We start from the raw sequence: 10788 nt of genomic DNA, 5'->3' as shown, positions 1-10788 counted from the left end.
AAGCAGCCAAACAAAACAAAAAACAAAACAAAAAAAGCCACGATTGCAATCGCAATCTGCGGCGGCAATTTGGTGGGAGGTCCTTCGCTCCGAGCAGGAGTGAGGGACCATCTGCCGAATTGCCGCCGAACAGCTGGACCTGCCGCCCCTCTCCGGAGCGGCCGCCCCAAACACCTGCTTGGTAAGCTGGTGCCTGGAGCCGGCCCTGATGACAGAGCAGGGATTGGGTCCAAGTCTCCCTTGACATGCCATTCAAGATCAGACCAGGGATCCATCTAATCCCATATCCAGTCACTGACAGTGGCTGGTACCAGATGCTTCAGACAAAGCTTCAAGAAAAGCTGCAATAGGCAGTTATGGGATAACGGGCCCATGCGAAGACTCTCCTAAGTAGTTGGCTTATACCCTGAAGGATGAGGATTCATATCCTTCCAAACCTCTTGCTCATTTTTAGTGTTTACTATTCTAACTGGATATTCTGGTTGCCCTCAATGCCGTCATTCTAGACTTCAATGATACCACGAGGCAGAGTCTTGTCAGCTTCCCTTTGCAGCTTCTTGGGAAAGGGACAAGCCGTAGCAGCTGTGAGAATAGAGAAGCTGCCTGCCTGCACTTGATTCTGATCAATAGGGAGGAAGTGTTTGTGAATCTGAACATGGAAAGCTATTTGAGTTAAAGTGATTATGAAATTATATATTTCATAGTTCTGTGGAAAGAAAGTAATGAGAGTAGCAGAACAAGAACAATGGACTTCAAAAAAGCAGACTGTAACAAACTCAGAGAACTGGCTGGTAGGGTCCCATGGGAAGCAAATCTAAAGGAAAAAGGTGTTTGAGAGAGCTGGCAGTTTCTCAAGGAGACAACATTAAAGGCACAACTGCAAATTATCCCAATGCAAAGGAATGATAGGAAGAATAGCATGAGGCCAATATGGCTTCATCAAGAGCTCTTTAATGACCTGAAAATCAAAAAAGAATCCTACAAAAAGTAGGACATGGACAAATTGCTAAGGAGGAGTACAAAAGGATAACACAAGCATGTAGGTACAAAATTAGAAAGGCTATGGCACAAAATTAGTTTCACTTAGCAAGGGACATAAAAGGCAATAAGAAGAAATCCTTTAAATACATTAGGAGCAGGAGAAAAATCAAGGAAAGTGTAGGTCCTCTACTTAGCAGGGACAAAGAGCTAATAATTGATTACATCAAAAGGTGTTTAATACCTATTTTGTTTCATTATTTCTTATTAAGGTTAATGGTGACCAGATAATCAATTCACTTAATATTAAAAACAAGGGAAAGGAATGCAAGCCAAATAGGGAAAGAACAGGATAAAGAATATTTAGGTAAATTAGATGTCAAGAACAAATCATGTCAAAGCAACCCGATAGCTTTCTTTGACAGGGTAACAAGCCTTGTGGGTCCATAACTGGTTGGAAAACTGTTCCCAGAGCATAGTTATCAGTGGTTCACAGTCATGCTAGAAGGACATAACAAGTGGGGTCCCGCAGGGATCAGTTCTGGGTCTGGTTCTGTTCAATATCTTCATCAATGATTTAGATAATGGCATAGAGAGTACACTTATAAAGTTTGCGGACAATACCAAGCTGGGAGGGGTGGCAAGCGCTTTGGAGGATAGGATTATAATTCAAAATGATCTGGACAAACTAGACAAATGGTCTGAAGTAAATAGGATGAAATTCAATAAGGACAAATGCAAAGAACTCCACTTAGGAAGGAACAATCAATTGCACACATACAAAATGGGAAATGACTGACAAGGAAGGAGTACTGCGGAAAGGGATATGGGGGTCATAGTGATGGGAGTCATAGTGGACCACAAGCTAAATATGAGTCAACAGTGTAGCACTGTTGCAAAAAAAGTGAACATCATTTTGGGATGTATTAGCAGGAGTGTTGTAATCAAGACATGACAAGTAATTCTTCTGCTCTATTCCGTGCTGATTAAGCTTCAATTGGAGTATTGTATCCAGTTCTGGGTGCCACATTTCAGGAAAGATGTGGACAAATTGGAGACAGTCCAGAAAAGAGCAACAAAAATGATTAAAGGTCTAGAAAACATGACCTATGAGGGAAGATTGAAAAAATTGGGTTCTTTAGTCTGGAAAAGACAAGAGAAGACTGAGAAGGGACATAACAGTTTTAAAGTATGTAAAAGGTTGCTACAAGGAGGAGAGAGAAAAATTGTTCTTCTTAACCTCTGAGGATAGGACAAGAAGCAATGGGCTTAAATTGCAGCAAGGAAGGTTTAGGTTGGACATTAGGAAAAACTTCCAAAATGTCAGGGTGGTTAAGCACTGGAATAAATTCCCCAGGGAGGTTGTGGAATCACCATCATTGAGATTTTTAAGAGCAGGTTAGACAAATACCTGTCAGGGATGGTCTAGATCAGGGGTGGGCACTCTATGGCCCAGGGACCGCATCCAGCCCTCCAGATGTTTTAATCTGGCCCTCAAGTTCCAGCTGGGGAGCGGGGTTCAGGGCTTGCCCCGCTCCATGCAGCTCCCAGAAGCAGCGGCATGTCCCCCCTCTGGCTCCTAAGAGTAGGGGCAGCCAGGGGGCTTCACATGTTGCCCCTGCCCGAAGCGCTGCCCCCACATTTCCCATTCTCCGGGAACCGTGGCCAATGGGAGTTGCAGGGGCGACGCCTGCGGACAGGGCAGCGTGCAGAGCCGCCTGGCCGTGCCTCCGCTGCTTGAGGTAAGCACCGCCCAGAGCCTGCACCCGTGACTCCCTCCTGTGCCCCAACCCTCTGCCACAGCCCTGATCCCCCTCCCACCCTCCAAACTCCTCAGCTCCAGTCCGGAGCACCCTTCTGCACCCCGAACGCCTCATTTCTGGCCCCACCCCAGAGCCCACACCCCCAGCTGAAGCCCTCACCCCCTCCCACACCCCAACTCCCAATTTTGTGAGCATTCCTGGCCCACCATACAATTTCCATACACAGATATGGCCCTTGGGCCAAAAAGTTTGTCCACCCCGGTCTAGATAATACTTAGTCCTGCCATGAGTGCAAGGGACTGGACTAGATGACCTCTCAAGGTCCCTGCCAGTCCTATGATTCTATGGCCTGGTCTACACTACGACTTTAATTCGGTTTTATCAGCGTTATTTCGAATTTACCCTGCAACCGTCCACACAACGACGCCATTTATTTCGAAATAAAGGGCCCTTTAAATCGATTTCTGTACTCCACCCCGACGAGCGGAGTAGCGCCAAAATCGATTTTAACATTTCAAATTAGGGATAGTGTGGCCGCAATTCGATGGTATTGGCCTCCGGGAGCTATCCCACAATGCACCATTGTGACCGCTCTGGACAGCAATCCGAACTCGGATGCACTGGCCAGGTAAACAGGAAAAGCCCCGCGAACATTTGAATTTCATTTCCTGTTTGCCCAGCGTGGAGAGCACAGGTGACCACAGATAGCTCATCAGCACAGGTAACCATGCAGGCCGATAATCGAAAAAGAGCACCAGCATGGACCGTGAGGGAGGTACTGGATCTGATCGCTGTATGGGGAGAGGATTCAGTGCTAGCAGAACTTCGTTCTAAAAGACGAAATGCCAAAACTTTTGAAAAAATCTCCAAGGGCATGATGGAGAGAGGCCACAATAGGGACTCAGATCAGTGCCGCGTGAAAGTCAAGGAGCTCAGACAAGCCTATCAAAAAACAAAGGAGGCAAACGGTCGCTCTGGGTCAGAGCCGTGGACATGCCGCTTCTACGCCGAGCTGCATGCAATTCTAGCGGGGGCCGCCACCACTACCCCACCTGTGATCGTGGATTCCGGGTCGGGGATAGTCTCATCAGCTACACCTGAGGATTCTGCCGATGGGGGAGAGGAGGAGGAGGAGGAGGATGAGCTTGCAGAGAGCACACAGCACTCCGTTCTCCCCAACAGTCAGGATTTTTTTCTCAGCCTGACTGAAGTACCCTCCCAACCCTCCCAAGCCAGTATCCAAGACCCTGACCCCATGGAAGGGACCTCAGGTGAGTTTACCTTTTAAAATATAAAACTTGTTTTAAAAGCAAACGGTTTTTAATGATTACTTTGCCCTGAGGACTTGGGATGCATTCGTGGTCAGTTCAGCTACTGGAAAAGTCTGTTAACGTGTCTGGGGATGGAGCGGAAATCCTCCAGGGACATCTCCATGAAGCTCTCCTGGAGGTACTCCAAAAGCCTTGCCACAAGGTTTCTGGGCAGTGCATCCTTATTCCGTCCTCCATGGTAGGACACTTGACCACGCCATGCTTGCAGCAAGTAATCTGGTATCTTGCCTGACAAAGCCTGGCAGCGTATGGTCCCGGTGTTTGCTGGCATTCAAGCAACATCCGTTCTTTATCTTGTTGTGTAATCCTCAGGAGAGTGATATCACTCATGGTAACCTGGTTGAAATACGGGAACTTAATTAAGGGGACAGAAGTGGCCATTCCTACTGGGCTGTTTGCCTGTGGCTGAAAATAAATCCTTCCCTGCAGTTAGCCAAGCGCAGATGGGAAATTGGCCCTGAGCTTTTCGCGTTTGGCTAGCAGGGATCTTCCCTGTTACCAGCCACGCGGTGGGGGGAGGGGTACCGTGATCATCCCAGAGAATTTATGGCAGGAGGGGGGCTGTGGGGGGGGGGTTAGTTTGGTTCCTGCAGGGATCTTCCCTGATACCAGCCACGCGGTGGGGGGAGGGGTACAGCGATCATCCCAGAGAATTCATGGCGGGAGGGGGGGGTGGGGTGGTTAGTTTGTTTTCTGCTGCTGCTGAATGTTAACAGAAAAACCGCAGCACTCTACGGGCTTTGCTTGGTATGTGGGAAAGGAGGGCGCAGAAGCCGTAAGACAATGGCTTACCATGGCCGCATGCAAGCCGAATTCTGTTGCCCGGACCTGTGATCTCTAGCAGCAAAGCCACAGGCACTCAGTATTAAGAGGCAAAATGCGACCTTGCACAGAAATCACATGTGCTATGTAATGTGAATAGTGTTGGTCACCGTGAAAGAGTATAAGCATTGTTTTGCAAAATGTATCTTTTTAAACAATTCTCTCTTCTTTCCCCTCCCTACAGCAGCTGCAAATTCCTCAAGCCTCCCTCCTCCATCCCGAAGGCTATCACAGATAAGGCGTCGTAAAAAGAAGACGCGAGACGAGATGTTTTCAGAAATTATGGAATCCAGCCGCAGTGACAGAGCTCATCTGAATGAGTGGAAGGAAACGGTTGCAAAGTATAGGAAAGAAGCCAGTGAACGTGAGGACAGGAGGGACCAACGTGAGGAGAGGAGAGACGCTCGAGATGAGAGGTGGCGGCAGGAAGATCAGAGGAGGCAGGATGCAACGCTGGGGCTGCTGCATGAGCAAACAGACATGCTCCGGCGTCTGGTGGAGCTTCAGGAACGGCTGCAGGAAAACAGACTGCTGCTACAGCCCCTGTACCCCCCTCCCCCCTCCCCATGTTCCATATCCTCCTCACCCAAACGTGTAAGAACGCGGGGGGGGGGAGGCTCCGAACACCTTCCCATTCCACCCCAGTGGACAGCCCAAGCAAAAGGCTGTCATTTTTTTAACCTTTTTTTAGTGGCCTTTTCCTTCCCACCGATCCTCCTCCCAAATCCCACCCGGGTTCCCTCCCTCTTTTTCTAATCTATTAATAAAGAATACATGATTTTTAAATGATAATGACTTTATTTGGTTTGAAAGCAAGCTGGGGGAAGGGGGAGGGTGGGTTCCTTACAGAAAATGAGTCAATAAAGGGGGCAGGTTTTCATGAAGGAGAAACAAACAGATATTTCACACTGTAGCCTGGCCAGTCATGAAACTGGTTTTCAAAGCCTCTCTGATGCACAGCGCTTCCTGGTGTGCTCTTCTAATCGCCCTGGTGTCTGGCTGCGCGTAATCAGCAGCCAGGCGATTTGCCTCAGCCTCCCACCCCGCCATAAAGGTCTCCCCCTTACTTTCACAGAGATTGTGGAGCACACAGCAAGCAGAAATAACAATGGGGAGATTTCTTTGGCTGAGGTCAGAGCGAGTCAATAATGAACGCCAGCGACCTTTTAAACGGCCAAATGCACATTCTACCACCATTCTGCACTTGCTCAGCCTGTAGTTGAACAGCTACTGACTCCTGTCCAGGCTGCCTGTGTATGGCTTCATGAGCCATGGCATTAAGGGGTAGGCTGGGTCCCCAAGAATACCTATTGGCATTTCAACATCCCCAACGGTTATTTTCTGGTCCGGAAAGTAAGTCTCTTGCTGCAGCCCTTTAAACAGAGTAGTGTTCCTGAAGACGCGAGCGTCATGAACCCTTCCCGCCCAGCCCGCGTTGATGTTGGTGAAACGTCCCTTGTGATCCACAAGTGCTTGCAGCACCATTGAAAAGTACCCTTTGCGGTACTTTATGTACTCGGTGGCTTGGTGCTCCGGTGCCAAGATAGGGATATGGGTTCCATCTATCGCCCCACCACAGTTAGGGAATCCCATTGCAGCAAAGCCATCCACTATGGCCTGCACATTTCCCAGAGTCACTAACTTTCGTAGCAGCACCTGAGTGATTGCTTTGGCTACTTGCATCACAGCAGCCCCCACCGTAGATTTGCCCACTCCAAATTGATTCCTGACTGACCGGTAGCTGTCTGGCGTTGCAAGCTTCCACCGGGCTATCGCCACGCGCTTCTCAACTGTGAGGGCTGCTCTCATCTTGGTATTCTGGCGTTTCAGGGCAGGGGACAGCAAGTCACAAAGTTCCATGAAAGTGCCCTTACGCATGCCAAAGTTCCGCAGCCAGTGGGAATCATCCCACACCTGCAACACTATGCGGTCCCACCAGTCTGTGCTTGTTTCCCTTGCCCAGAATCGGCGTTCCATGGATAGAACCTGCCCCATTAACAACATGATCTCCAAAGCACCGGGGCCCGTGGTTTCACAGAATTCCGTGTCCATGTCCATGTCCTCATCATGCTTGTCGCTGCGCTGCCGCCGCTGCTGCCTCCTCGCCTCGTTTTTCTGGTCCTGGCTCAGCATAAACTCCACGAGAACGCACGAGGTGTTTACAATGTTCATGAGTGCTGTCTTGAGCTGAGCGGGCTCCATGCTTGCCGTGGTATGGAGTCTGCAGTGTTCACCCAGGAAAAAAGGCGCAAAATGGTTGTCTGCCGTCCGTTGCTTTCATGCAGGGAGGGAGGGAGGGAGGAGGTGAGGCTGTACCCAGAACCACCTGCGACGATGTTTTTTGTCCCATCAGGCACTGGGATCTCAACCCAGAATTCCAATGGGCGCGGGAGACTGCGGGAACTATGGGATAGCTACCCACAGTGCAACGCTGCAGAAATCGACGCTAGCCCCGGTACTTGGACGCAGACCGCCGAATTAATGTGCTTAGTGTGGCCGCATACATTTCGACTTTATACAATCTGTTTCCCAAATTCGAATTATATAAATTCGGATTAATCCCATAGTGTAGACATACCCTATGTATTCAAGTCAGCATGACCTGATAAAATTCATCCTAGGGTACTTAAGGAATTAGCTGAAGCAATCTCAGAACAGTAAAAAATTACCTTTGAGAACTTATGGAGGACAGGTGAGATCCCAGAGGCTGGAAAAGGGCAAACATAGTACCTATCTTTAAAAAGGGGAGCAAAGGAGACAAGGGAATTATAGACCAGTCAGACTAACTTTGATACCTGGAAAGATACTGGAACAACTTATTAAACAATCAATTTGTATGCAGTTAGAAGATAATAGGGTTATAAGGAATAGCCAGCATGGATTTGTCAAGAACAAATAATGCCCAACCAACCAAATTTCTTCTTTGACAGGGTTACTTGCCTTGTGGATGCGGGTGAATAGCTTGATTTTAGTAAGGCTTTTGACACAATCCCACATGCCATTCTCATAAGCAAACTAGGAAATGTGGTCTTAATTAAATTACTATAAGGTGGGTGCACAACTGGTTGAAAGTCCTTATTCAATGGATAGTTATCAATGGTTAGTTGCAAAATTGGGAGGGCATAGCTAGTGGGGTCCCACGGCCGTGAGTCCTGGTACTAGTCAATATTTTTATTAATGACTTGGATGATGGAGTAGGGAGTATGCTTATAAAATCTGCAGGTGACACCAAGCTGGGAGAGATTGCATGCACTTTGGTGGGCAGGACTAGAATTCAAAATGACCTTGACTAATTAGAGAACTGGTCTGAAATCAACAAGATGAAATTCAATAAAAATAAGTGCAAAGTACTTCACTTGGGAAGGAAAAATCAAAGACACAACTACAAAACAGGGAATAAGTGGCGAAGTGGCAGTACTGCTGAAAAGGATCTGGGGGGTTATACTGGATCACATATTGAATCTGAGTCAACAATGTGATGCAGTTACAAAAAAGACTATTATTCTGGGGTGTATTAACAGGAGTATCATATGTAGGGTAGAATGTTTCTTTTAAGTTTGTAATTACAATTTATTTTAGTTTTCTTTTATTTTGAGAAATAAATAACAAAGCTCTGGATTTTTTCCTTAAAAACGTTTCCGAGTTTCTTTAGGTATATATGTGATTTTGTTTTTAACTTTGTAAAATAAATGTGAATTTAAAAAATAGTCGATATTGTTGATAGTTTGCTCTCAGACATGTTGTTTTGCTGTTTACGCCTTTTGTTGTTGTTGTTTACTCCATTTGTTTTGCTGTTTACTCCACCCCAAGTTGGGAGGGGTTGCAAGTGCCTTGGAGAATAGGATTAAAATTCAAAATGATCTGGACAAACTGGAGAAATGGTCTGAAGTAAATACGATGAAATTCAATAAGGACAAATGCAAAGTACTCCACTTAGGAAGGAACAATCAACTGCACACATACAAAATGGGAAACGACTGCCTAGAAAGGATTACTGAGGAAAGGGATCTGGGGGTTACAGTGGATCACAAAGTAAATATGAGTCAGCAGTGTAACACTCTTGCAAAAAAAGCAAACATTCTGGGATGTATTAGCAGAAATGTTGTAAGCAAGACATGAGAAATAATTCTTCCCCTCTACTCCACGCTGATAAGGTCTCAGGTGGACTACTGTGTCCAGTTCCGGGTGCAACATTTCAGGAAAGATGTGGACAAACTGGAGAAAGTCTAGAAGAGAGCAACAAAAATGATTAAAGGTCTTTAAAACATGACCTATGAGGAAAGATTTTTAAAAATGGGTTTATTTAGTCTGGAAAAGTCTGAGGAGGGGACATGATAACATAAAAAGTTGCTATGAGGAGGGTGAAAAATTGTTCTTGTTAACCTCTGAGGATAGGATAAGAAGCAACAGGCTTAAATCACAGCAAGCAAGGCTTAGGCTGGACATTAGGAAAAACATCCTAACTGTCAGAATAGGTAAGCAGTGGAACAAATTGCCTACGGAGGTTGTGGAATCTCCTTCACTGAAGGTTTTTAAGAACAGGCTAGACAAACACCTGTCAGGGAATGGTCTATTTATTATGTAGTCCTGCCTTGAATGCAGGGGACTGAACTAAATGATCTACTGAAGTCCCTTCCAGTCCGACAAGTCTATGATTCTATGGGTATGTCTACACTACGGGATTAATCCGAATTTACAGAATTCGATTTTTGGCAACAGATTGTATAAAGTCGAATGTATGCGGCCACACTAAGCACATTAATTTGGCGGTGTGCGTCCATGTACCAGGGCTAGTGTCGATTTCTGGAGCATTGCACTGTGGGTAGCTATCCCATAGCTATCCCATAGTTCCCACAGTCTCCTCCGCCCATTGGAATTCTGGGTTGAGATCGCAATGCCCGATGGGGCCAAAAACATTGTCGCAGGTGGTTCTGGGTACATCCTCCCCTTCCATCCGGGAAAGCAACGGCAGACAACCATTTCGCGCCTTTTTCCTGGGTGAACAGTGCAGACACCATACCGTGGCAAGCATTTTGCCCGCTCAGCTCAAGACAGCAGTCATGAACATTGTAACACCTCGCGCGTTATCATGCAGTTTATGCTGAACCAGAACCTGCAAAACCAGGCGACAAGGAGTAGGCTACGGCAGCGCGGCGACAAGAGTGATGAGGACATGGACATGGAATTCTATCAAATCACGGGCCCCGGCACTTTGGAGATCATGCTGTTAATGGGGTAGGTTCATGCCGTGGAATGCCGATTCTGTGCCCGGAAAACAAGCACGGACTTGTGGGACCACATAGTGTCGCAGGTGTGGGACGATTCCCAGTGGCTGCGAAACTTTCGCATGCGTAAGGGCACTTTCATGGAACTTTGTGACTTGCTTTCCCCTGCCCTGAAGCGCCAGAATACCAAGATGAGAGCAGCCCTCACAGTTGAGAAGCAAGTGGCGATAGCCCTGTGGAAGCTTGCAACACCAGACAGCTACCAGTCAGTCGGGAATCAATTTGGAGTGGGCAAATCTACTGTGGGGGCTGCTGTGATCCAAGTAGCCAAAGCAATCACTGAGCTGTTGCTACCAAAGACAGTGACTCTGGGAAACGTGCTGGTCATAGTGGATGGCTTTGCTGCAATGGGATTCCCTAACTGTGGTGGGGCGATAGATGGAACCCATATCCCTATCTTGGCACCGGAGCACCAGGGCAGCCAGTACATAAACCGCAAGGGGTACTTTTCAATGGTGCTGCAAGCACTGGTGGATCACAAGGGACGTTTCACCAACATCAACGTGGGATGGCGGGGAAAGGTTCATGATGCTCGCTTCTTCAGGAACTCTGGTCTGTTTAAACGGCTGCAGCAAGGGACTTACTTCCCAGACCAGAAAATAACAGTTG

The 10788-nt window shown here is 47.3% G+C and overlaps 1 protein-coding gene across 1 annotated transcript; it reads left to right on the top strand.

The window, feature by feature from the left end:
- Positions 1-3066: 3066 nt before the first annotated feature.
- On the top strand, positions 3067-5685 carry LOC135972896 (uncharacterized). The gene is made up of 2 exons (XM_065553493.1): positions 3067-4012; positions 5079-5685. Exons 1-2 carry the CDS (start codon positions 3469-3471, stop codon positions 5648-5650), a joined length of 1116 nt encoding a protein of 371 aa, XP_065409565.1. The 5' UTR covers positions 3067-3468; the 3' UTR covers positions 5651-5685.
- The last annotated feature ends 5103 nt before the right edge of the window (positions 5686-10788 follow it).

This window comes from Chrysemys picta, chromosome 7, assembly GCF_011386835.1.
Source record: "Chrysemys picta bellii isolate R12L10 chromosome 7, ASM1138683v2, whole genome shotgun sequence".
NCBI classification, from domain to species: Eukaryota; Metazoa; Chordata; order Testudines; family Emydidae; genus Chrysemys; species Chrysemys picta.
Note: the sequence above shows the minus strand (reverse complement) of the source record. Positions and strands in the feature narration are given on the sequence as shown.